At 34.7% G+C, this 25,866-nt stretch overlaps 4 protein-coding genes across 4 annotated transcripts; 1 reads left to right on the top strand and 3 right to left on the bottom strand.

The window, feature by feature from the left end:
• Window positions 1-8,044: 8,044 nt before the first annotated feature.
• On the top strand, window positions 8,045-9,700 carry LOC132065109 (snakin-2). The gene is made up of 3 exons (XM_059458350.1): window positions 8,045-8,204; window positions 8,469-8,514; window positions 9,291-9,700. The coding sequence occupies exons 1-3, from the start codon at window positions 8,118-8,120 to the stop codon at window positions 9,470-9,472; spliced, it is 315 nt and encodes a 104-aa protein (XP_059314333.1). The 5' UTR covers window positions 8,045-8,117; the 3' UTR covers window positions 9,473-9,700.
• A 1,071-nt stretch (window positions 9,701-10,771) lies between these two features.
• LOC132062856 (type III polyketide synthase B) lies at window positions 10,772-13,694 on the bottom strand. The gene is made up of 3 exons (XM_059455334.1): window positions 13,184-13,694; window positions 11,960-12,551; window positions 10,772-11,422 (listed from the first exon to the last, which is right to left on the bottom strand). Exons 1-3 carry the CDS (start codon window positions 13,359-13,361, stop codon window positions 11,029-11,031), a joined length of 1,164 nt encoding a protein of 387 aa, XP_059311317.1. The 5' UTR covers window positions 13,362-13,694; the 3' UTR covers window positions 10,772-11,028.
• A 413-nt stretch (window positions 13,695-14,107) lies between these two features.
• On the bottom strand, window positions 14,108-19,960 carry LOC132065108 (5'-methylthioadenosine/S-adenosylhomocysteine nucleosidase-like). The gene is made up of 8 exons (XM_059458349.1): window positions 19,769-19,960; window positions 19,601-19,664; window positions 17,849-17,940; window positions 16,961-17,067; window positions 16,615-16,689; window positions 16,035-16,109; window positions 15,048-15,140; window positions 14,108-14,531 (listed from the first exon to the last, which is right to left on the bottom strand). The coding sequence occupies exons 1-8, from the start codon at window positions 19,851-19,853 to the stop codon at window positions 14,334-14,336; spliced, it is 789 nt and encodes a 262-aa protein (XP_059314332.1). The 5' UTR covers window positions 19,854-19,960; the 3' UTR covers window positions 14,108-14,333.
• Window positions 19,961-21,180: 1,220 nt separating this feature from the next.
• Window positions 21,181-24,690, bottom strand: LOC132062855 (COBRA-like protein 1). The gene is made up of 6 exons (XM_059455333.1): window positions 23,869-24,690; window positions 23,682-23,761; window positions 22,721-23,174; window positions 22,480-22,639; window positions 22,135-22,382; window positions 21,181-21,681 (listed from the first exon to the last, which is right to left on the bottom strand). Exons 1-6 carry the CDS (start codon window positions 23,942-23,944, stop codon window positions 21,389-21,391), a joined length of 1,311 nt encoding a protein of 436 aa, XP_059311316.1. The 5' UTR covers window positions 23,945-24,690; the 3' UTR covers window positions 21,181-21,388.
• Window positions 24,691-25,866: the final 1,176 nt, after the last annotated feature.

The raw sequence follows: 25,866 nt of genomic DNA, 5'->3' as shown, positions 1-25,866 counted from the left end.
TTTTGCTTTATCGTTGGCATTTCATCCGAAAGAAAGAGAAAAAGGGAGGATAACCAAAGTCGCATAGCTGTCGAGAGGGGGTCATATTTGTTTTTAAATGTTCATGCTATTGGTGCTTTAAAAGAAGAAACCATTTTACAGATAAACGGTTCAAGGAGAAACTTGCTTAATTTCTTTACATTCTTTTTTCATGACATGGAAGTTGCTATCGTAAATACTATCGATGAAGTGTAAATTTCACTAAAACAATCTTTGGCTTCCGATACAATATTGTAAAGTATTCAATAAATAACTTGATAACAACATTTCACTTATATACACTGTCATAATATTTTGACGATGTACCAAAAAGTACTCCTTTCGTTCCAATTAATATGAAACTCTTTTCTTATTAGCTAGTCTAAAAAAAAATGGCACTTTTTTATAATTAGTAGTAATTTAACTCTAAACTATTCATTTTACCCTTTTAGAAATTATTTATAGCCGCACGAATATCTATAGCTTATTTTGAATCACAAATTTCAAAAATCTTCATTTTTTACATAAATTTCATGCCCAATCAAACACCTTCAAGTGTTTTTCGGTGTACAGCTGGTTATGCACCTTCCTTCTGGGGTCGTGTAACTGATGATTGTGCTAGTTATGGACAGAAATTTCACACGTGTTTGTTGGTTTTCTTTTGCTTATCTTTGGTCTCTATAGAAGGTCCCAGCTTGGGTCTAGGAATCTTCAGGCGCAAAATCAAGCGTGCGTCTTTTGTGAAGTTAGCACTATCTCTAAATTATATATAAACAGTAGATTTTCTGGCAATCATAGACTATTTTACTTTGTTAGCAGTTAGCACTGACATATGGCTTTGAGACGCGTACTTATTTTTGTACTCAGAGGCAAAGTTGGAATTTGAAACTTGTGGGTTTGGAAGCGATGGCCGGGCCACATGTAGCCAAAGTGTTCGGAGCGATGGCGGAGGCATAAAATGGCGGTGTTCATCCAACCCACTTAAAAAAAAATACTATTTTTACAAGATTAAAATTATTTTTTGTGTATATATATTAGATGTTGAACCCCCTTAGGCATCTTAGTATGCTTACTTTTATATATTTTGAACCCCCTCGGCAGAAATTCTGGCTCTGCCACTAGTTCGGAGTTCTAATTTTTTGAGGTTACTGGATTCTAAATTAACAATTTTTACATATTTGACAAAAATATAATACAAATATATAATTCTCGACTTAATTGTTTACCGATCAATACTAACCCGCTGCCCTGAAGGGCTAGCTCCGCCCTGTTGTACTTATGGACTGATGTACCACAATGAATGATTAATTATTCTGATTCTGACATAATTTTCCTTGAATGTACCCCTCCCATCCGTCTCCCTCTCAGGATGGTCATGTCGCAAGGGAAAGAATTTGTTCCTATCTGTCATAGTGGCTTTCATTTGGATGAGAACTTGACGCAATTTTACCAAGTCAATCTGCAATAATAGGTCATGGTTCCCTCACAAAGATAATGCAACTTCCCTTTCTTTTGGCCCTACGGATATAATCTACTTGTTGAATAGGGTGTGTAGTGATGGAGCAAGAATTTTTATTAAAAGAATCCGTAAAATAAAGTTGGCTTCAAATTTTATTTTACCACCTTAACTAAAATTTGTACCTATTAGACACTCCAATATGATTCAAAGTGTGCCTAGTAAGCACATACGTTGACATGGCAAAATCATTTTTTTTTTTTTAATAAAAATTTTAGCAAACATACTTTTTTAACCTTAATTAGCCTCATCCAATTCTACCTTATACCTTATACCACCGTAAACCCGCCAGTAACGTGCCCTACAGAGGGACATGGTGGGTCCTGGGAGAAGGGGAAGAGGAGGGTTGATTATGTGGAAATAAATTTACTTTTCGACCTGTTCTTATGAATATCGGGTCCCAATGCCATGTGTCGCTGTCTTATTCGTAAATTTGCCAGCTCATGCGTGTGAACAACGCACACTTGGTTTTCTTGAGCATTGTGAGTGAGGTGTTTAATAGGCACACCTAGAATTTGTCTTATTCGTAACTTTGGCAGCTCATGTGTGTGAACAACGCACACTTAGTGATTGATAGGAAAAGTATTGAGAAGAGGTTTTGATAATTATATTTCAGTCGTTGTGATTAAAAAAGTATTTATCTCTAAAAGATCTATGCTAAAAGTGCCTATTTATAAAGGGTACAAGTTTGTTGGTTTGAACAGACACCAATATATTTATAAATATCTGATTATTGCAAAATAAAAGATGAATCATATTTCTCTTTCTCTCTTTCACTTTCACTACAAATTACGACATTCTATTCTTGTGGGAATTCAAGTTAATTACTAAAACTTGAATTTCATAGGCTTTGTAAAATCCTGGAGGAGTTCTGCCGCAATTCCTGCACCAACGAAGTGAGAGACTTAAATTTCTTAAGGACAAAGATTCCTATATTAAAATCGAATTATTTTTTCCCCACTTTTGATACCTAATTTTTCTAACAGAACTATGGTGGGGTGTCTAACAAGTACAAGCTTTAATTGAAGGGTACAAATAGAATTCGGAGTCAATTTTAAGGGGTCGTTTATGTATTTGGCCAAAAACCGAACAGAGAGGTTCGGATAAACCCCTTATGCCACTAACTGCAGATCAATTTGTGTGCATGCCTTTAGATCTTTGGTATGCCTACCTTTGCACATTGCCTGTTTCCTGACTAAATGATTTACCGAACGAAAATTGCCTTTGTCCTTAAATTATCTATTTTCAGATATACTTCTACTAATACGAGTCCATTTGATTAAGCAAGCGGCATTTTGCTTTATCTTTGCCATTTCATCCAGAAGAAAGAAAAAAAAAAAGGGAGGATAACCAAAGTTGCACAGCTGCCAAGAGGGGTCATATTTGTTCTAAAATGTTCATGCTTTTGGTGCTTTAAAACAGAAGAATCATTTTACAGAAAACGGTTTGAGGAGAAACTTGCTTAATTTCTTTACATTCTTTTTTCATGACATGGAAGTTGCTTAAGTTGCTTTTCGAGACTTCTTAAACCAGCATACGCTATCTTAAATGCTATCGATGAACTGTAAATTTCACTAAAACAATCATTGACTTCAATACAATATTGTAATTTGTAAATACAGTCATGCCTCTCTATAACGGCATCCGCATATAGCAGTACCTCTCTATAACAGCTAAGATTTTTCATGTTATATTTTACTTCTCTATAATAGAATTTTACCTATAACAGCAACAACCAACTTTATAACAGCACGCTCTTTGTAAAATCATAACCCATATAACAGCTATCTGCTTTTTTTGGTAATATAATTATTAACCATCTTTGTAAAAATAAAATATTTATAATTACCAATAATAAGTAGTATAGATTTTGACCATATATTTAATTTGATACCTTAATAGATACTATATTTATTACATAATATTACATATGTGGAGTTTGATGCAACACTTCCTATCATTGAATCTTTCACTGATGAAGAACAAGAGAATATGGAAGCCGAAGACGACAATGAAAGTGCTGACGAAGAACCTCAACCTATTGTTACTTGGACTAGGTTAGAAGATTCAACGGTTCAACTCTTAGATTCTCTTCAAGGGAAAGCAATTGGATACCCATTTGTTGAAAGTTTAGACGCAAATCTTTATAAATTAAAGCATTATATCACCACTAAGAGATTAGATTCTGCAATAAAATTTCTACCATCAATCTTGAAGGAATTTAATTTTCGTAGATTTAAAATGTGTGCCTTAGAGTTTAAAACTTTATAAATTCAGTTATGAATTTATTGAAATTGTATTAACTTTCTTTAATGTTTAGTTAGTGAAGCATTCATATCTTTGAGATATAAAATTTAAATAATTTGTTATTTTTTTACAACATTAAAAAATAAAAAAATAGATTTTATGCATCTTTTTTGCATATAGCAGCCAACTAATATTTAAATGACAAATGCTGTTATAGGTGTATAACAGCAATACTCTATAATTAACAACCAAAAAATTTCGGACCCAACAACGCTGTTATAGAGAGGTTTGACTGTATATTCAATTAATACCATGTTAACAATATTTTACTTGTATACCTTTGTCGTAATATTTTTGATGATGTATCAAAAAAGGTAATCCCTCCGCCTCAATTTGTGTTATACTCTTTTCATTTTAGTCGATCTAAAAAAGAATTGACACATTTTTATAACAATTTAACTTTAAACGTGTCATTTTACATTAAAAAGATGATTTATAGCCGCACAAATCTATAGCTTATTTTAGACCATAAATTTCAAAAGCCTTACTTTCATTCTTAAACGTCGTGCCCAATCAAACATCTTCACATAAATTGGGATAGAGGGAGTAATATTTTTGATGAACATGTAAAAAATTCTAGAAATAATTATAATCAGCTTCACCGTTAGTGAAATGTCAATAATAAGACAAAGAGTTTCTTTTTGGCTTAATTATTTGATGTTTGAAATATATTGGCCCGAGTAATTTTAATTCGCATGGGTTCTATTAAGGAAATTTTACATGACGTAGGTAACATCTAAAAAGTATTTATCTACCGTAGCTATGCTTTATAATAATTACCTATCGTAGCTATACTATGTATTTTCATAGCAAATTCACATCCAAAACCTCACTCCACCACCGATCAACAATTTCATTCCTCCGTTGTCGTCTCACCGTCGTCTCTAATATCCAACCACGATCTCGTCTCCTAGAATTTTGAACATATGCAGGTTCACAGGTGGCGATGGTTCTTGGTGAAAGAAGATGAAGATGATTTCAAGTTCCATCATGTCGTCATCGTCATCATCACGTCGTCCTCGTCGCCGTCGTCCTCGTTGCCGTCATCATCATGTCACCGTCGTCATCACCTCACACTTGCCAGATTCGATTCTCGCTGGTGCTCAATCGACGACATGACAGATAAAATGGCTAGATCTGCGACGATTTCGAGTTCCAGATCTGGCTGACGTCATCACCTCCACCATCGTCGCATGTGTTAACTAGACCGGCGGCTTTTTCAGCTGACCTTGCTCGCTATATTTTGTTTCTTGTATTTCTGAGATCTGGCCGAATTTGAGTGTATTCTGCATTTTGAATGTAAATACTCTATATTTTTTTCGCCTGTATTTATGTATTGCGAAGGAGATTTTTTTTTGAAAAATTCTTGTATTTTTTGAATTTTTGTTTCAATACAGCTGAATTGAACACAGTGATTGAATACAGTATAAAAATAAATACGAATGAATGTATGAATTGAATACAATCAAATTAAATGCAATAAAATATACTTTATGACAAATACTTTGTAGCAACGAATGGTAATTAAGGATACTATAGCTATGCCTTGCAAACAGCGTCCAAACTAGTCATTTGTGAAGATTTCTCTTCCTTTTAAAGGGACAGGTGATTTTACCAATTACCGCTGCTTGGTACAATAAATAGTCACCTGGCCAAATTTGACCCTCGTATTATCCGAATATTGTTTAATATGTGCATGATGTGAAGGTGAAAGTGACAGGAGTATCATTGAAGTAAAAATCAAAAATCTCATTTTCATCCTTGTCCTTTTTCCTTTTAATTTTTTTTTTGTTGTCTTCCTATCAAATTGTTATGCGCGTCCAGAAGTTTCAAAAGTGGTAAAAGTTAAGTACATTTTTTTGTGGTAATCCTTTTGGAAAAGGAGAGTTCCAGAAAACAAACAGCTGTAATACACTAAGATGCTAGCTGTTGGCTGAACTCATTCATAGTAATAATCACATTACACAACAAAAAAGGAAGTAGTATTCATAGTAGTAGTTGTTATAGCTGCGTGCTTTTGACTTCTAAAATCATGTTCTTATCTTGCATCATGTACTTGACAAGCTTTGTAATGGCACAATTCCCAAAATCCTAAATAATTGGCTCCCCAAATTGATGCTTTAATTTGATCAACTAAACAATTGGTCCAAACGCGTTTTCTTAAAAAATTGGAACATCTATGTAGTCATATTATAGCTTTATTAGTGGTGTTCTAAAGATTTAAGATGAATAAATCCCGTTTCAAATTATCTGTTGTGTTTTTCTTTTATATGTTCCTTAAAAAAGAACTAAGAGGAGTTTTGGCTATTTTACTCCTATTTATGACATAAGATATTAATTTTTATTCTATTTATGTGTCATTACCCCATGCTTAGTGTGTTTGTAGTCTTTAAGAACAATAACAAATGAGGAAAAAAAAATTTATTTGTCTTCAACTTCTAAATGACAAATAATTTGAGTTTTAGAAATCACGATAGATAATTTAAGATGAAAAAGTATTTTTTCGGTTATAAAAATTGATGAAGGAGTCAGAGTTTCATAATACAATTCAAAATATAAAAAAATAAATATATAAAGAAATCAATTCGATTTAACATATAGTAGTATACATACATTAAAAGGATTAAACTGATATTTACACAACGTAATTTTCGACTGAAGGGTGTCAATCGAAAGAAAGAGATTTGTCTTGATGAAGATATTGATTGGACTTCACAGTGTACCTTAGTCTTATGTTGAAACTGATTTTTTCAAAGTTTAAATATTATTCATCGGTCGGGGGATTCAGGAATTGACTTGTTATCTTTAATAACTTGAATAATACATATGCGTGGGCGTAGGGAGGATGTCATCAGAACCTCCTTCGTTAAAAAATTAATATTATATATATAAGATTAAATTAATTTTGTTAATGTATATATCGTATATGTTTTTAATTTATTTGTGTATTGTTTCTTTTTGTATATATATATATATATAGGATGACAAAGTTTCTGTATTTATTATTTCTAACTATGAACTTAGGGCTTTTTCGACTTTTCTACATTCTCTTCTTTTTTCTATATCTCTATATAAATACGATGGTTTATGCCTATTTGTCTAACAAACAGAAAGGTAGTGTTAATAAAAATAACTAATATGGCTTAAATCGTTCTGAGTGCACTTTTGAAAGTATTTTCTAGATCTTATATGTCCTAATAATTTATATTCTAAACCTGATATTATATCTATTAATTCTTGTAAATTCCTAGGTGTTTGAAAGGCCGTTTTAATGTCCAAATGATAAGGGACGATGTTGGTAAAGAACGAGGTGTGGTTAAAGAAGAGGGATATTAAGAACCAAGATTAAGAGAAAGAGATGAATAGTGTAATAAGATTCATAACTAGACAGAGTTAAAAAAAAAAATCTAAAACTATTTAATCCATATATTACAGCTAAAATCTCTGCATCTATACTACTCATATTTTCTTTTTCTTTATACTTACCACTTTGATAAGCACATATCTTTTCTTCATTTTTATTACTATATTTATTGGGTTTTGCTTTTAAGTCGCTCCCCATCCTTCAAAACTAAATACGTTTGTATAATTAAATAGTCTGTTTCTAGAGGCATGTTTAATATATATATATATATATATATTGGCTCCCCTTGATTTCGTCGTGAATTTATTTCTTTATATTTTGATTATCCTCACTGAAATTTCCAGCTGCACCAGTTTCACTAACCGTAAACTCGTACATATTAACACAAAAGAGTGATCATAGATATACAAAAATAGTTAGATAGAATCTTGAGTTCTATTTTGGCCAATGATAATATAATTAATTAGAACCCAACTTGTTTTAATTAATACATGTAATGAAGCGTTTGAGACTTTTATATATATTTTAGCTTTGTACACCTACTACATCAATTATACACATTTTGGAAAGTCCACTAATAATTTCAGACTCTATGATTATGCTGTTAGATATTTTACTAATTAAATTCCTTCTCTATTTAGTAGTATAGCCCACTTACCAACTACACAATTAAGCTTTACGTACTTAAAAAAAATTCGCATGCATGATACCTTCCGCGTAAATGCCTTTATTCTTTTTCTTTTATATATTCTTTTTTGGTGTTTCAATTTTATTTGTCCTCTGATGAACCTACACACTTGACACTTCCACTATCTTTTTCCTATAAATACCCATCCATTCATCATCCTTCTCAAATCACACTAAAAGATTGTAGACAAATATCAATAAGTTCTAAATCTTTTCAAATTTCCAATGGCCATTTCTAAAGTTCTCTTTGCTTCATTACTTCTCTCCTTGCTCCTTATCGAACAAGTCCAATCTATTCAGACTGATCAAGTGGTGAGTAATTTTATCAACTCATCCTTACTTATTTCAAAATCTAGCAAGAGTAAATTTGGTTTACTATTCATGTTACGTACTTTCTTCTGTTTTAAAGAAGGTTATAATTCGAATTGTAGTGTCATGAGTTCAAATTTAAGTAATCTTAACTACTCTTACTACGTGAATATGATCTATTTTAATTTATACATAATTAAGTTTAAAAAAAATTATATTCCTTAATTTCAAGTTCATTCAGCTCATGATATGTTTGATTTTTTGCAGACCAGCAATGCAATTTCTGAAGCAGCTTATTCCTACCAGAAAATTGGTATGCCATCCTTTAAATTAAAACCTTATAAATTACTCTCTCGCTAGACGACGTAAAACATTTGTCAACCTTCTTTAATTCTAAACCTTTATTCCCGTACGTGTGTCCTGTTCTGTTTCACTTCAAATTATTACTCCATATGCTACTGCTCGTAAGTTTTTCATGTGATTATATGTATACTTGCATTACTTTACTCAAAATTGGTTTTGACATGATCACTTAGCTTGATTATATATGTATATCAACTTCTACCTATAATTTTTACACTATCATGTCATCTAAAAGATAATTACAATTAATCGTTTCTGTTAAATTTAACGAATAGAATTCGGTAAATATTTGGCGGAGAATAAAAGTGTTAACTCTCGAAAAATTTAAAGGACCACAACTCATATTAAGTGCATACTTAAGGAACTAGTTTGAACCTACCCTCGACATAAAGGACTTTTCTTGTCATTTTCTCCAATCTGCTATAACAAATTAAATTACAGTGCTAGTGTAATATTTCTCTACATTATCAATATGTATAAGTTAAATCCTATCGTTTATTCCATCAACATATAAACTTTAAACTCATCTTTAAATAGACTGTCTTGCTTTGTGATCTTAAGCAATATCGGGTTCGAGCCCTGGGAATGGAAAGTTTTCTATGAACGATTCCCTCTTATACTATGCGAATTTGAATTAATCGGGACCCAAAATGAATACCGGCCACCGGGTGAAAAGAATGTTTTTTAACGTACTTACTAATGGGTTTGTTGTGTGTATATGTACAGATTGTGGGGGAGCATGTAACGCAAGGTGCAAATTATCATCAAGGCCACATTTATGTAAGAGGGCATGTGGAACTTGCTGTGCTAGATGCAACTGTGTTCCACCTGGCACTTCTGGCAACACTGAGACTTGCCCTTGCTATGCCAATATGACTACTCACGGCAACAAAAAGAAGTGCCCTTAATCTTTTAAAATCATCGACTATTATTTAATTATTGTTTACTATACTATATGGTTCAGTCCATATTGTATAAATATTCCAATAATTTACTGTATTTTTCTTTTTGGTGTTTTCCTTTTTGACGAATTGTATTCAGTTTGTGTGTTAATTTATACATTTGGTGTAATATTTGTTATGTTTGTATTGTATAATAAGGTGTGGAATAAATAAAGTTTGTGTATAGTTTTTATATTTGATGGTGTCGCACACCATCAAATTTTAACTTGAACAGAATCAAAATTAAATACACTAAAAATTCAACTTTATAGGAAGATCAGCAACTCAATTTGAGAAGAAAAAAAAAACTTATTTTGATAGTTGAAATCTCATAACCGATTCTTCTTCAAGCTTGATCTATCATCTAGCAATTTGATAATAGGGTCTTCTGAAATTTCCTCAACTTCCTGTAAATATAAAAGATGGATTTAAAGGGCCGATGTGATTAGTGCGATAGAAAGCATGGTTGTTGGTGGAGGTGTAGTCGAATAGTCGAGGGAGGCATGCCGCCGGCAAAAAAACCACTTGGTCGGCGGAGCGGCATGAGAGGATAACCGCCGGCCAACTGGATTTTTTGCCTCCCTCGGAACTCTGCCACCCCAAAAGAGTCATAATGTGGGTTTGTTTCTCCAAGACCCACGATTTTGCTTTCTTTGTTTTTTAATTTTTTTGCTGACATGTTCCTTTTTAATTGGTTTTTTGCCATCATCCAAATGTATACTTCACGCGCGTTAGCTATTGTGTTGGGCTGTTGGCTATTCGAGTTTAATAGGTACAATTCTTAACAAGATGAAACGTTCAATTGGAATAATGTATAGTTTAAGTGTTTAAATGGAAAAATATGATAAGTTTAAGGGATTATATATGTATTCAGCCTAAAATGTTACTCTCTTCGGATTAAAAAAAGAGTTCACTTAATCATTTTGCACACCCCTTAAAAAAATACTAACTCCTAGATAAAAATAAGTAATTTGACTAAGCTACTCCTAATTAAATAGGCATTGTGATTTGATCATATAGCACTTAATAGGAGCAAATATGAAAAAGCAAGGTTAATTCTTTCTTAATTTGCTAAGTGAATTCTTTTTTTTATTCAAGAAAAAATAGGCTAAGTGGACTCTTTTTTTGATCCGGAGGGAGTAGTATCTTTACTGGCCTTTTGAATCTCATCATGCGAGGTAAAGATGTTGAAATTGAAATTTAATAGATATAGAAAGTGATACTTTTTAAATCAGACTAAAAAAAGTAAGATAATCTAAGTACCAATTAATTATCCATAATCAATTTATTAATGATAATCTAATTAGATCATAATGTTGTCCTTTTTATCCAGGCTCTTGAAAGTGCAATTCTAGGAGATACTTCATTGCTCTTAAACAAATTACGTAATCTATAGACAATAAATAAAAAAAACTTCAACAAGTTGAAGGATAACTACTCTTTAACATACTCAAATGACCACATTCTTTATTTTTATTGCTTTGACTGACGGAAAAAAACTTCAAGAGCTAGTAACGCACGATTCAAATAGTCAGATTCTTTGTAAGAATACCCTCAAATGTGATTCCAGGACCAAATGCCAGTATCAATCCCCAATCAGAATCTCCTTTTTTCATGTCTTTTTTCTCCTCTAACATGTACTCTAGCACATACACAATTGTATTGCTACTTGCATTTCCAAAATTTGCCAATGCTCTTCTGCTAGCACTCAATTTATCAGGAGATAATTCTAGCCTTTTTTCCAGCCTGTTTAAAATAGCAGGGCCACCTGGATGAACTGCCCAAAATAACTTGTTGTATTCTTTATCATTGATTCCAGAAATACTTATCAACTTGTCGCAGAAATCCTCAATATTGTCTTCAATTATCTGGGGTAGTTCTCTTTCTAGCTTGAAGCTAATTCCCTCTTCAGTAAGCCTGCAATTAGAGGTGGCAAAATCAATCTATTTTTTTGGTAATCTGTTCAAGTTTAAACAGTTGAATCATTGCCCCTTTATTAACTCAGACACAACAAGTTGAACTTGAGATGACTCATCGAACTATTGGGTCAAAACGGGTCAAAGTAGTATAATGTGATGGGTTGAAGTGTAACTCAAACCTAAATATACAACAGTAAATATGGAGATTGAGAAAATTTGAAAGAATTTAAACTAATAATTCAAGAAAAATATACTAATGTATGTTTCAATTTATGAGGTGTTTGACTAGACGGAGAGTTCCAAAAAAAAAAAAAACATTTGAAACTTGTAATCTAAGATTATGCCATGGCATTTTAGGGGTAAAACAGAAAAGTTAAAAAGTTTTCAAGTTTAGAAAGGTGACATTTTTTTTTTTAACCAAACTAAAAAGAAAAAAGCGTCACATACAATAGAACTATTAATATTTTAGAACCGGGGACGGCGTGATCCGTTTATTGATTTAATCCGTTTTGACCGGCCAATTTGCCACCATTACCTGCCATCAATGATCTTTTCTGTGTCAGGCAAGAAATGCTGAATAGCAGTATGCAATTCAAAAAGAGGCCTTTCGATATCTCGAATTGGGTTCGACCCGATTATCATAGCTCCAGCACCATCACCAAACAGAGCCACTCCAACTAAATCATATGGCCTATCAACACTTGGTGGTTTGAACCCAATTATAGTAGTCTCTGAAGTAGCTAACAGGACTCTACTTCCTGGATTATTCTCAGCAATATCCTTAGCAACACGAAGGCCCGCGACTCCACCAGAACAACCAGCAAAATATAACATAACACGTTTAGTTTGCGGGCTTAAACCGAGTCCTTTTGCTAAATAAAGATCACCTCCTGGTAATCTAGCTTCACTTGAGGAAACATATACTACGTGTGTAATGTCCGAAATTGGCCTACCCCATTTTTTGATACAAGATTGTGAGGCTTCAATTGCCATTTCTGTAACTGCTGCGTTGCATATGTCTAATCTTTGCTTTACTGTTGGAAGGCCTTCGACTGTTAGCTCAGGATACTTTTTTAGGATCTCCTCTGACATTACCACGTATCGCGTTTTTACTGTCGTTGTCTTGCCTGCAAAGTTAAAGGAAAGGAAGAGTCAGATTAATCCAATTTGTAGAAACCCGTCCCATAGGCACCTTCAGGATCTAAAATCAGTTGGTGCAGAAGAATATTGCGCCTACTAATTTGTCTTTACAACTTACAACGGGTTGAACATGGTGTAGCTATTGTATATGTCTTAATTTTCAACTATGTTTAGGTAGGTAGTACAAAGACATTGAAAATGAGCGTGGGCTTCTAACTGAATCTCAAAAGTTAAGATGATGAAAATTGTCTGACACGAGATAACAATACGTCCTCTCAATTAATGTGGTACGTTTAACATCCCTCCCCCCACACACCTAAAAGTGGACATCTGGTGCGTTGACAATATAACACGGGGGCTTAGTATTGGTAAACCAAGAAACATGGATGAGTCATGAGTCTGGCACAGATGGCATATTAAGAAAATGGGCATCGTACCTAACTCGACCTGAGGCGAGCATTAACCAAAATAATGTAACGAGAAAACAAATCATTTGCTCAACCAAATGGGGGACTAAACAGTGTTTGGGTTTATATCGAGACCTTACAACCGTTTCTAATCAACATGAAAATAATGTTAGGCGTTTATGGTTAAAGGGTGAAAGAGAGAACAAGATTACAGAGTCGAGTGAGCCTTTGCTTGAGTTCTGGATCATCGCAGTTAGTGTTTTTGAAATAGCCATCAACCAAAAACTCTTGCATGACAAGCTGATGAGGGAAGGCTTTGCCCAGAGCAAGAATGGTAGCGTTTCCGGAGTTACTTACCTTCCTTCCTTCCATTTTCTCCAATCTCCCCATATACTCACTACTTGGTGTTGAAGGCCTTGGTGCACAGCTATCTATTTATATCTTGTACTAAATAGTTTCTGTTGGATAAATTAAGCTGAATTAAGATTTTTTTAGATCTATCATCACAATGTAGAGGCTCAAATACTGTTTGTTTATTGAGTTCTTGTGATTAGTTGAGGAACAAGATGTTCATGATTTTGGCAAGTCCAAAAGTTCCATCTCAGATTAGTATTATTAAATGTTGATCCGCGGTAGGTGACACTCTGGTTTGAAGTTGCAAACTTGAGCACAATTTGCTGCTGCAAGATTATCTACATAGTTCTCTCACTAACGTAAAGTAGTGCTACTCCATGTTAATCACCTCACATGGAAGTATTTAGAAAATTATTCTCTTAGATAACGTAGAGTCTAGTCTTTTATGTATCAGGGCTTTGGCCCTAGTTGTAAGCTATCATGGATGAATAGCTGATCCGCTCCTGAAAACATTATAGGACTGCGGTTTACATACTAGTTAAATAGAGATTGTGATACATGAATTACTAAGACCTTAATAATCAAGGGGTTGTTATGCATTCATTGCGATGCTAAAGTCTAGAATTATTTTGAAAAAGTAAAATCAAAGTACTCAAATTAGAAAAATTGAACGAACTCGTGATCACTGGGAAAGAGCAAATGGAGGTTTTCATCCAACTTTGGACCTCATGCGCTTTGCAGATAAATCCGTCCAAAAAACAGTATATAGGAACATCACTCTCTTCCCCAACTACAATTTCCATCAAATTTTAAAACTCATTCATTAATCTTACAACAGTTTCAGAATAGCAGCTATGTTTACAGAAACTAGCTGGAACAATGTGAGGCCGATGCAATGTACTACAAAAATAGTATGCAGTTTGAAGGAAAGTAATATTCTCACTGCCCAGAAGTCTGGAATCGCCTAGACACAAATATGTCATTAGCATGGGATGAAATAAGATTAGATCACAGTTCGGACAAGCATTTCCCACTGATGAAATCAACAACTTGGGTGGCAGTTAGATCAAGAGCAGCGGTTACTGCTGCCAGATTTTGCAAAAACTCTTCCGGTGTTGGTTTATCACCATCCACAATGTCTGTCACAGCTTTCAGAAAAATGACAGGAACTTTCAACAGATCTGCCACATAAGCTATGGCTGCTCCCTGAAACCCAAAAAACACATTGGATCGGAAAAAGGAGAGAAATGCATACCCTAATAAAAAAGAGCAAAGCTACATGAACACAGTGACTTGAAACAAAATGAAAGCTACATCGAACAGGCACAATTTCAGTCTTGAATTAGACTTTTCAAATATCATGCCTAACAATAGCATTAATCATGCCTGAGAAGGAACATTTTATTTTCTATCATTAGAAAGGTGAACCTTGAGATGTAAAATTTCAAAGAAGACCAGAGTTAATATAATCTAAGGAGTACGTGGCGGTAGCAAAGTTTCTATCCTTCGATATTATTTTCTCAAAATAAGGGCATCCTAGACAAACATATTAATGGGCCCAAATAACAATATTTGACCAATCTCTATAACATTATCCTCTAAATAGTTGGAACAAAATGACCAGACATAGACTACAGAACAAACAACACTTGCATGCAGGGGATTAGTTTCTCTAAGTCTTTACAAAAGCCATCATGGTAACTTAGACATTTAGACAGTTACCTCCATGTCTTTAACGGTTGCATCATTTGAAACGATAGATGCTTCATCCATTGGAGACATATCTAGAGAGTCACCAGTAGATAGTTTGCCAACCTGAAATGATAAGAGACAAATTTCACGATAAACTAAAATTTAAAGCCTTTTTTTATCAGGAAAAACTTTAATGCTATTAAAATATGTCAAAATAGACTTAATGACTTTGCAATTACATGTGCACAATAGCTAGTCGGGAAATAATCAGATGTTATTAAAGAAGCAAGTGTACACATGGACATTAACAAATTGACAAAAAGGCATGTAAACCAAAAAGTTTTACTCAGTCCTCAAGAACATCAGGTAAAATCTAAATCATTAATACACTTTCTTGAAGCATGCACTCCTTCCATTTTCACATGCCGATTCATGAGCACCCAAATCACCTAATTACAGAAATTGCTAAATATATCCTAGACGTCATGTAAACTGGTAGACATCACTGCATAAAAAAGTTACCACATCTTAAGTTGGTAAGACTAGTCTGTACTCAGGTGTCATATTTGGAAAGAGGATAGCAGATAGTAAACAAGTACTGGCACAAAGTGTACCATGGGATTAGGATTACTGATGTAGTAGAATATCGTACCTGATATAACATCACCACCATTATTCACATTAAAATGATCACTCACCAACCCAAAAGAAGAAGGCTTCATATCAATGATTAAAAATGGAGAGGAATGGATATTAAAAATTCATATAACCAACCAAAAATAGTTAGGAATTGAGGAGTAGCATGTTGAATCTATTCATTAATGAGGCAAAATGCGCCCAAATCCAACTTTGACAAAATGACAATGAAAGGACAATCTGAACCTACATAAATTTTAACTCTGACAAGCAGCTAAAACCACAATCTAAGAATGTACATCCACCAACCATAGACAAGGATAGATACCAAGCATGTGAGCCATGAGCGTTCTTTTAGATGCACAGGTGAACAGTGTTTACCTTCAGGTTAAGCTCCTTCAGAAGGTTGGGTGTAGCAAAAGCCTTCCGCGAACCAACTCCATATATATCAAATACCTACATGTATATGAGTGCATCCAAAGACCTTAGCCAGTTGCCCATGAGATTTACCAAAAAGCTATACAAATCATAATGGTTGAATCATCAATTCAGGTCTCTAGGGAATTCTTTCACTTAATTATCAATCCCTATTTACTTAACGCAGTTGATGCACTCAGTCCAGTAAATATACCGGAAAAGATGTAACTGTAGCGGTTTAGCCACGATAATAATAGGAACTGTGATCTTTTTTTGAAAACTGGTAAGTTGTATTCCTCAGCAGTAAGGATATGCTGGAGACCTCCAAAAAGTTATCCACAAGGAGCAGTAAGATAAAAACTATTTACATGCTTCCTAAAAAGTCTACCAACTGTTAACTGTGATCTCTTGTAAGAGGTATAAGGCAAAGCCAAATAGATTGTCAACCTAGTGTCGACTCTGATCCAATTTCCCACATTCCATATGTTTCTTGCACAATAAGAGAATTCAAAATGCATAAGCGAGGATAGGAAATGAACATTACTGGGATTGGTATTCTTCTGTCATGGAAAGCAACTTCTGATGAAAGAAACACATCTCCTATTGAAGCACCTTTGGCCTGAAAGTATCTAATCGTCAGTCAAAAATAACATATCCAAAGAATAATCTATACAGGGCTTATTCAACATAGAGGAAGCATTTTGAAAGCACGGGAATGAAAATTTCAACTAATCAGTCCAGAAATCTTCCTGTCCAACAAAGTTGTCCCTTTTGCTCTAATAATCTAATTGGCGCCCGATCAGAGAGATGAGACAAATAATAGGGGAAGAGGGAGTACCATGGAAAGAGGAAAGGGAGATTATGTCAGAATCTATAAGCACAAATCATACCGCAAATCCACCTGCTGTGCCAGCATTTATGATGAGGTCAGGCTTTAATGCTTGGATAGAAGCATATGTCACAAGAGATGAAGAAACCGTGCCCACACCATCAACCCCTGTGTTAGACCATTCATAAGTTAGTTCTATAAACTTTAAGGGACAACTAGATTTGGTGCATATAAACTATTCACCACAAACTTGCAAACTAAAACCATCAAATTATTCAAAGCATCAGACACTTAATGGTCTCGCAAAGTTATTTCCTTCAAGCAAGAGAAAAGTTTCTAGAGTAGACCAGACTAAGACTACTAGCAACTTTCCTCTGCAAATGGGCACACCTATAATAAACAGAGTCAACCATATATATATCCTCTATTAGCTCTAAGAATTACTTCTCTAGTCTTGCAATCATGTAGAAAATTTAGCAATTTGAAGCCTTGCTCTTGGAACTGCAATTTTAGCTTTTGACCCAAGATCACTGGCTAGGCCATATTCCTCTCAACGATGAATTTCCAGATCTTGACCAAAAATATAGAAGCCACCATAACCCAGTGCAAAGACAATTCCATTTGAATATCACTTTTGGAAGAAATTTTTAGGAGCTGAAAGGGCAGATGTCATTACTGAAAATGCTGGAGGAAGGCGGCTGTGAAGCAGGGAGATCTGATTATATTATCAGGTGGAAGGGTGCAAGGAAAGGTATTTTTACAGTTAAACCATGGTGCAAAGAAAGGCAATACACAATTGCTAACACATCAAAGGAACAAAAAGGATTGTTACTAATAATATAATTTGCTATCTTAAATATGGGAACAATATGTTCAAGCATAGGTATAAGCAGCCACGTTCATAAAATGAAATGAGCAAGCAAAAATTTTCAAGATCGAAATACCCTACCCAATGCTGGGTCTTTCCCAGGACAAACAATATTAATGGCGAGACCCTTGTAATTACCATAGAACCGTACCCAAGGGACTCCCTTTGGAAACCTGCATTGAGCACATCAGATATTAGATCCAAGAAGAGACAGTAGAACAAACCACTAAGCATGGAAAATACTGCATAAATAATCACACTCTACAATTGAGCACATGGAAAATGTAGAGGTTACCAGTCATCATAACAAAATTCCCAAATCTTTTAAAGGAATCCAACAAATTTCTTACAAAATTTATTCTCGAATAGTATATCATATTTATTCAAATTAAGTGACTCATCCTCAAAATATTTCAAAGTTTGAATAAGTTATAATACATACACAACGAATCAGAATCTTGCTATAGTTATCATGCAACCTAATACCACAATATTCAACAGGTAAACGGTTTTGCAACATTTGTTGTCACATCAAGAATATGCATCTCATGGATATCTTATTTGCAAATTACTCCCAATTTTTGCCGTATGCCATAATCTTCTTTATTTTCTTTTTCGGATTGATCCTATTCAGTGTTGAATAACATACTTAAAACCCTATATACAAGACGCTAATAATGCAGTTAGAAAAAGAAATGCACAGCAAAATCTCTCATAAGTAGCTCTTGGTCCTCAAGGGGTTGTGAAAGCTTAAAACTCCAGTGACCTAAAGGACAAAATTGATTAAGTAATATAGCATTGTTTTTTTTTTAAACCGTGGTGTCTAGGCCCAGCTTGAGCGCACCTCGACTAATTCCACGGGATACCTGCCACCTCCCACCAGCAATAAGTACTAGGTAACTCTGTCTACCAAGGCTAGAACAGCTGGGAATTGAACCTGAGACCTCATGGTGCTCAACCCACTTCATTGACAAGCATTGATAAACGGTATAAAAATAGACAAGCTGTAAACGTTGCTGGTCAGAGCTCTAGCATCTAAAATACTTACCACCTCAAAACTTATCTACTAATTACTACTTTTTCAATTCTTCTACTTGTTTTGGTCATCTTCACATATCTAGTTCGTTAATCTCTAAGTGAACACTCATTAATCTGTTTCAAAGAAAAAGTCAATTTTCTTTTTCCTTTGATTACAAAATCTCAACATTTTTAAGGAATACTTTTAGCTATGAAGCGACTTATTTAAAGGGAAAATTACATCCCCAATACCTTTGGGTGATCTAGTTTACAAAATAGGCAGCAAATGTATAGGTTTTGTATATTAATACTTAGATATACATATAATATACATGTACTGTATACATATACTAAACGTATAATATGCATATCAGTGTGTAGGTTTTATATATTTGGGCTACTGGCGATAATTAAGTTTGGCCGAAGGTACATATGCCTAGCTTATATTTAAAAAATGAACAAATCATGTCCAAAATCACAACTAGATTCGGCACATATGCGTAACTTTCCCTTTATTTAAATATGTAGATTATATTTCAAAAATGAACAAATCACAACTAGATGTTTTTTAAACAAGTAATGAGAACAAAATAACAACTAAAATTAGATGTGTTTAGTCCTCTTACTCTTGATCTTTACTACATAAGGACTAATAATCGAAACAATAAGCCCAAAAAAAAAAAAAAAAAAAAAAAAAAAACCGAACGAAGGAGTACAAAAATATCTACTCTTTTTACCTGTGATTTTGTACATAATTCCTTCATTTTTGAGTAAGTAAAACTGTAAAAGACTCGAATAAGAAAGAAGTGAACTTACACTGAATCAACGTCCTCAGTAAGCTCAAACTTGTTAACAAGAGGTGACGCCTCCGTTTGCATAGCTAACAATTCAAAAAAAATTACCAGTCAACACATTAAAAAAAAAAAAAAAAAAAAGTTACCGCAAACACAGAGAGTTAAAAAAAAAAAAAAAAAAAAAAGTTACCGATGATGAAGACGATGGTGGAGATAGGGCGGTTATCGACGGCGTCTTTGACTTCTGTTGACTTTTCGCCGTGTGGAGGTGCCATTTTTTAAAAATATTTTTCTTCTTTTCTTTTTGGGATATAAATCTAATTTCTGGGATTGAGAAATTGAGAATCGAAGTTGCAAGTGGTAAAGGCGATGGGGATATTTTTATTAGTGGTAACTGGTAAGCAGAGCTGACTGAAAATTGAGGGTATAAAGGGCCTACGTGACCAACCCCAATATCCAATGGAAATCTGCCTAGTGTCTGTCCATATAATTTTAACCGTTCACATTTTTGGACGAATCTTTTGAAAGAAATTAAAATAGTTTACTTATATGTGTTTTGAATAACTATTCTGAAAAGTACGGTTTGCGTTCACTGATTGACAAAATAGATTTTTGTATAAAACAAACAATGCAGATTGATTTTTAGACAAAATAATAAACCTTTGGTCCCTCAATTTTAAGTCTGAAAGCGATATATTGTATATCATTCTACTGTATCTTTTTTTACAATTTTTGAGAATTTAAAATCGAAATTTTTTTATTTTTTTAACTTTGATATGAATGTCTTTTTTATTTTATATTAAAAGCCTCTTTTGGAAAAAGTTAACCAGACACATAAGAAGTTGGCAAAATATTTTAAAATGTTGGCATGGCTTAAATCGTGCTGTTTTTGGCCAGAAAATGGCGTTTTTCCCAAAATGATATACTCCTACTAAAAATTGACGGAGACATTTTTTGAACAGATTTAGACAGAATACGACATAAAAATTGAAGTGGAGGGATTTTTTTCTTTTTTCTTTTTTGGTATTGCCGGTCGCCGGAGTGATATTTAATTTCCACAAAAAATGAAACAGTTGATGCATTTCCGTATATTTTGTAGAGATATTTACAAGAATAGTTGATCGGATTCACGTCTAACATTTTCTAGCCAGAATATACATGACTATACATATATTATACATGGATTATGCATATTTTTTTAAAAAAAAATTGCTTTTATTACATAGGGGTAGGGGAAGGGGAAAATGAGGAAGGAAATTCAAATCATCACCAACAAAGTAAAAGTTCAGGTAACCAACCAACTGAGCTACTAAAATCCCTACTACATGGATTATATATATATTACCCATCCACCGGCTATTTTTTGTTTAAGCAATTGTGTGCGCGACTGTTTAGGTTACTTTTCTTTTATGTAGTCACTCGTTGGCATCTGCAACCTCGTAAAAAACACGTTTGTCTAAAGTCTCACCTACCATGAGAAATTGTTCATAATTTGTTCTCTCTCTTTTTTTTTTTTTTCCTACTTTGACGCATGATCGTTTAATTAGTTATTTTCTCATAATAGAACCAAAGGGAGGTTAACAGAAAGATAAGATATGCTCTACCATTGGATGCCGTGGCCATCAAGCTGAATTCTGTTTACATATTGTACAAGTGCAGAAACCAATTACAAACAATGTTTCTCTTTTACCCCTCTTTTTTATTTTGTTTGTGTGAATAGATTTTGTGAATATACATGTACAAGTTGTCAAGTTTACAAGAAGTTAATCATGTCAAAGTGTTCTCTACTTGCTCTGATATACATGTTCTCTCAAAGTGTTTTGTAAGTCAAATATACCAAGACTAGAACAGAAAGATGGCTGCTACAAGGTTTTTTCTTTGAGCAACCATTTGGAAGCATAGGGAATGTCTGTGGAAGAGGCATTTCACAGTTCTCACCATTGAAATATACTCTTCTGGGAAATGCCCATCCATTACTAAGAGTAAATGAGCTCATGTCCTTGAGTAAAAGTATCTCTGTCGTCACAGATCCCACTTGCTTCTCTTCAGCTTGCAACAATGCGTCGTTGTAGAAATCTAAACCCCAAAAGAGTGCAACTTCATCTGCATTAACATCAATAACATAAGAATAAGTAAAAAAAAAAAAAACTTAATGTAACAATTAAGGACAAAAGGAATTACTCTCTCTTTTATCCTGATTTAACATATCACCATGCACATTGACATTACTCTAATCACTGAAATGATCGAAGTTGGGGGTATATTTCCCGTATAGTCACTAAACTTTACTCATTATAATAATAATTTCACAAAATTTCTTTTTGTCAAATTAAAGTAACTTAACTTTATCCAGTAAAGTCACTAGACATTACCTACTATAACGACAAAACTTACCCATTGTTCGTTAAGAAACTTTATTGTTATAGTTGATAAAGTTTTGTCACTTACTATAATAGTGGTTCGCATTACTTTAATATGAAAAATTGTTTTGAATTTTACTGTTATAGTGTGTAAAGTTCAGCTACTGTAATGTGACTTTTAATGTAGAGCAAATACCCGGGACACCAACAGTTGGGAGCATTGTATTGTTGAAGCTGAAGACAGTTGCTTGCTGGCCAAAACCAGGATGTTGAACTACCACATTCCAGTTGGAATAGTTTTTACCTAAGTTGTAATTGGAAACGGTCAGTTTCACCCTCCAATGATTCCTATAATTCTTCTTAATGTGCCAGTGAACCCCAAGCGGACACATATGATCAGTGCACTGAAGTAGCTCGCGCTCATATGGTGATGACGAACTTGGTCTGTTCCACGTATATAAACCACAACAAAATCAACAACCTATGCAAAATGGGCAACATTGAAGTATTTGTTAAAAGGCTGTTTTGTTTAGTTACAAACCCAATGCATGATTTTGCCTCATTGTCAGTTAATTTACATCCACAGCTACACAAACGACATGGTGTTATCTCAGGATTGTAAAATGTTGAAAGAGAAACACAACAGGTTGGCGATTTGTTGGCCAAGAAAGATGAGTATGTGCATGTTGATTTCCATGTCCCTGAAAGTAATAACAAAGAATAAAGGTGATTAAGTGATATTGATCAAACATTTTACATTAAGCTTCCAACAAAGTACTTACTGATAACTTGTTCTTGTCTTTTTCCTTCTATAACCGAAGATGTCGTTGGATCAGTGTCCACAAAATCATCACAAGTATAACCACGTCCTGGAGCCATTAGAGTGAGATTTAGAGGCTTGTGAGCTGTATAATTTCCCCTCAAGTTTCCAACTTTCATCTCAAAGGACGCGAAAGAATTGGAAGGATTGATAGCTGAGGCAGCAAGAAATCCACCATGACAGCAGCCATCTGATCTTTTCTCTGGTGGAGCTTCTGGTGCGAGATCGACTATAATAGGATCTTTCTTGCAACAATGAGGAATTTCGGACTTGAAGGTTGAACAATTCCCTTGTTGAGTGGCAAAAGCACCAGACATTGACCAAATGACCTCATTAGCTGTCCATATCCACCCTAGTCGCCATCCCGGTTTCTCGACGTGCCTATACTGATAGTAGTTTTGAATGGTTATCCTTGCCTGAAGCATTATAGTCAAGTTAGAGAGCAAAGAATTACTAATATAAACTGATGAATATATATATATATATATATATAAAAACTTTGGCCTCAATGAATATGACTTCGGACTTAACTCAACCTCAAAAGTTAGCTCATGAGATTAGGCCCCCTCCCCAAAACCCAAACTCAATAGCACGGCCAGGCCTGGTAAACTATGTCTCTATTATCATGCTAAGAAAATTGATGTTGGGCCTAACTGAACTCTAAAAGGTAGCTTAACCCCACAGGCTTTCGAACATGTTCAAATTGTCATAGTTATGAACTTTTACTTCTGCTGTGAAGGAATTTAAATCTATCTCATACACAACATGCAGCTGGATTCTGAAATCATTTCTATGAAGCTTTCTACCACAATATACTCCACTTTCCCCGGGCATCAATGGATATTATTGAATTCACAAAATTCTTGCATTTGGGCATACAAAAATAAGTACTAGATATTGGAAGTAATTCTTATTTTTCTGACCTGGTAACCATCTTCCGTCCATCTAAGAATGTCGTATGTAACTGCAATGTTTCCAGTAGGATCCAGAGGATCATAGCAATCTGGAATTAAGAAAAAGCACCCAACTTAACAGAAAAACAAGTGGTTAGGTTATTTACTATTTGCAAAATAGAAGCAAAAAGAAAGAAAATAAGGAAAAGGGCGTTGCCTGAAAGATTGCACATAGTAATTATCAGAACCATCATCAGAGGAAAACACCCTGTTCCAAAACTGATCAAGTCCATGGTCCTTTCTGAAAAGGCAATTTCGAACAGAGATATAGTTCTTCAGAAGTAGAATGGGACATATAAATTATAATGAGACAAACTTTTCATGATGTTGACTAATAACAGAAAAGAAGATTTTTATAGCATATAGAGCATTCTATCTTGGAATTAAATCCACCATGTTTGGTTGTAACAAAGCACAAGACCATTGGAAATATCAACAGTATGTTAACAGGCATATGAAAAAGGACAAACACACAATAAACTATAGAACTTTTTCTCAGATACTCAACTAACTACTAAGTCATGATATTTGAATATTTAACCAATATCTTCAACAGGCCTTTTTGTCCTTTCCAACATCCTTTAGGTATGGAGGCAAACATGCAATATGTAAGAAAGGTAAAGAAAGCACGAGTTATCTTTCAGAAGTTCAGATATTATTTACTTTTTGTTAAGGAAAATTAATAAACTAAACGTTTTTTTTATTTGAGATTTCGAGGAAAACAAGCTTTTATGGCTAAACATGTAAAGATTACAATCTTTGATCGATCGATAAATTCATAGTTTAACACTTATCCTCCAAATGTCAACCCTAATAACATGAGTTGACTTACTCCTGCATCAAGATTTTATTAATGTATATGAGTCACAAAATGACCTCATACTTGCAGACAAAGTGGGAATCTTGATTTTGGAACCTAAAATAGGTTCGATCAAGATTCTCAAAAATTCCAAATTCTTCCCTTTTGGCATTATGCATTCAATATGTTACGGGCTGCCTTCGTTGTGCCTTGGCGCCCATAACCCCTGCGCGCCCCAGGAGGGCCAAGCGAGTGTCAGTCGTGCAGGAGACGTGCGCAGATGAGTGTCAGCCGTGCGCGCAGGCAGTGTCAGCCGTGCGCGCAGACAGGGTCGTGCGCGCGCAGGCAGTGTCGGCCATGCGCCCAGGCAGGGTCGGCCGCGCAGGCAGTGTCAGTCGTGCGCGGGCGACGTGCACCAACAAGGGGCTCCGACGGGCGAGAGTCAATAAGCATCTAGAGATGCTCTATGGCATATTATAAGAGTGCCAAGGAAGTTTAGCAAGGATCCGGGACGAGCCCACGGGCCGTCGGCATGACGAGGCCACGCGCGAGCTCGAGTGTCGTCCCGTGCGTTTCCGAGCTATGGATGGAATCTTGGGATTTGGGGTGAGAGGACCCTTCCTAGGATGTTATGGAACGTGCTTACCAAGTTTGGCGTCATTTGAAGATCGTTTACCTAAGGGCTTGACTTAGCCAAGGAGCAAGGTCGTTGTCAAAGCTCCCGAAGGCTATATCTCGTTCCACGAGTATGGGGATGAGATGAAACTTCATGGAGGAGTGAAGGAAGTCAAGAGAAAGAGTTAGGAACAGACGGCGCCTCATTTGGAGTTCGGGAGACGAGAAAGGCCTATTGTGATTCTCTCGGTAAAATGATGTCCAGAACTTGGGTTTTTTCTTTTTTAAAGCATATATAAGGGGGATATAGTTGGTGAAATCAAAAAGCATTCAAATCTTTCGCAAAGGTGTTCTCTCCCTCGAACACCCCGGCCTCTCTTTGTAACAATTCTCGTTAATACAAGCAAGCATTTTCGCGTTTTCACTTCCTCTCGCAAGTAAATCGCCGACGACACGGTTTTCCTACACTCAAGACCGACAATCTAGTCAGCGTGTGTAGGGACCTCGGTGTTGGCGGATAGTGATCACGCCAAGTCGGATTATGTTAGAACCCGTATTTTTGTACATTGGAACAATGGGATTAATTATGATAAGTTAAGGACAAAACTATTCCCGGATACTAAGTCGGGATTTTTCGACCTTCGATTTTATTTTTTGGAGCATGGGTTGTTCATGAATTTGTTGGTATGACATCAATTAGTAAAAATTTGGACCAAAAAAAGTGATAAAATTTGGAAGTTG

This window comes from Lycium ferocissimum, chromosome 7 (assembly GCF_029784015.1).
Source record: "Lycium ferocissimum isolate CSIRO_LF1 chromosome 7, AGI_CSIRO_Lferr_CH_V1, whole genome shotgun sequence".
Classification (NCBI taxonomy): Eukaryota; Viridiplantae; Streptophyta; class Magnoliopsida; order Solanales; family Solanaceae; genus Lycium; species Lycium ferocissimum.
The sequence above is the reverse complement of the archived record's forward strand: the minus strand, read 5'-3'. Positions and strand labels throughout refer to the sequence as shown.

What these genes read in the sequence shown, in the direction of transcription:
- LOC132062855 (XM_059455333.1), bottom strand. Translation starts at nt 23,944, where the DNA reads ATGGACTTGATCAGTTTTGGAACAGGGTGTTTTCCTCTGATGATGGTT. An exon ending in GGACGGAAGATGGTTACCAG is followed by an intron (nt 23,175 to 23,681) that starts GTCAGAAAAATA and finishes ATAATGCTTCAG; the next exon opens with GCAAGGATAACCATTCAAAA. An exon ending in CCCAACTGTTGGTGTCCCGG is followed by an intron (nt 21,682 to 22,134) that starts GTATTTGCTCTA and finishes ATGTTAATGCAG; the next exon opens with ATGAAGTTGCACTCTTTTGG.
- LOC132065109 (XM_059458350.1), top strand. Translation starts at nt 8,118, where the DNA reads ATGGCCATTTCTAAAGTTCTCTTTGCTTCATTACTTCTCTCCTTGCTC. An exon ending in CTATTCAGACTGATCAAGTG is followed by an intron (nt 8,205 to 8,468) that starts GTGAGTAATTTT and finishes GATTTTTTGCAG; the next exon opens with ACCAGCAATGCAATTTCTGA. An exon ending in TTATTCCTACCAGAAAATTG is followed by an intron (nt 8,515 to 9,290) that starts GTATGCCATCCT and finishes GTATATGTACAG; the next exon opens with ATTGTGGGGGAGCATGTAAC.
- LOC132065108 (XM_059458349.1), bottom strand. Translation starts at nt 19,853, where the DNA reads ATGGCACCTCCACACGGCGAAAAGTCAACAGAAGTCAAAGACGCCGTC. An exon ending in GCACAGCAGGTGGATTTGCG is followed by an intron (nt 16,690 to 16,960) that starts GTATGATTTGTG and finishes AGATACTTTCAG; the next exon opens with GCCAAAGGTGCTTCAATAGG. An exon ending in TGAAGGAGCTTAACCTGAAG is followed by an intron (nt 15,141 to 16,034) that starts GTAAACACTGTT and finishes TTATCATTTCAG; the next exon opens with GTTGGCAAACTATCTACTGG.
- LOC132062856 (XM_059455334.1), bottom strand. Translation starts at nt 13,361, where the DNA reads ATGGGGAGATTGGAGAAAATGGAAGGAAGGAAGGTAAGTAACTCCGGA. An exon ending in GCAAAGGCTCACTCGACTCT is followed by an intron (nt 12,552 to 13,183) that starts GTAATCTTGTTC and finishes TTAACTTTGCAG; the next exon opens with GCAAGACAACGACAGTAAAA. An exon ending in GAAAAGATCATTGATGGCAG is followed by an intron (nt 11,423 to 11,959) that starts GTAATGGTGGCA and finishes CTCTAATTGCAG; the next exon opens with GCTTACTGAAGAGGGAATTA.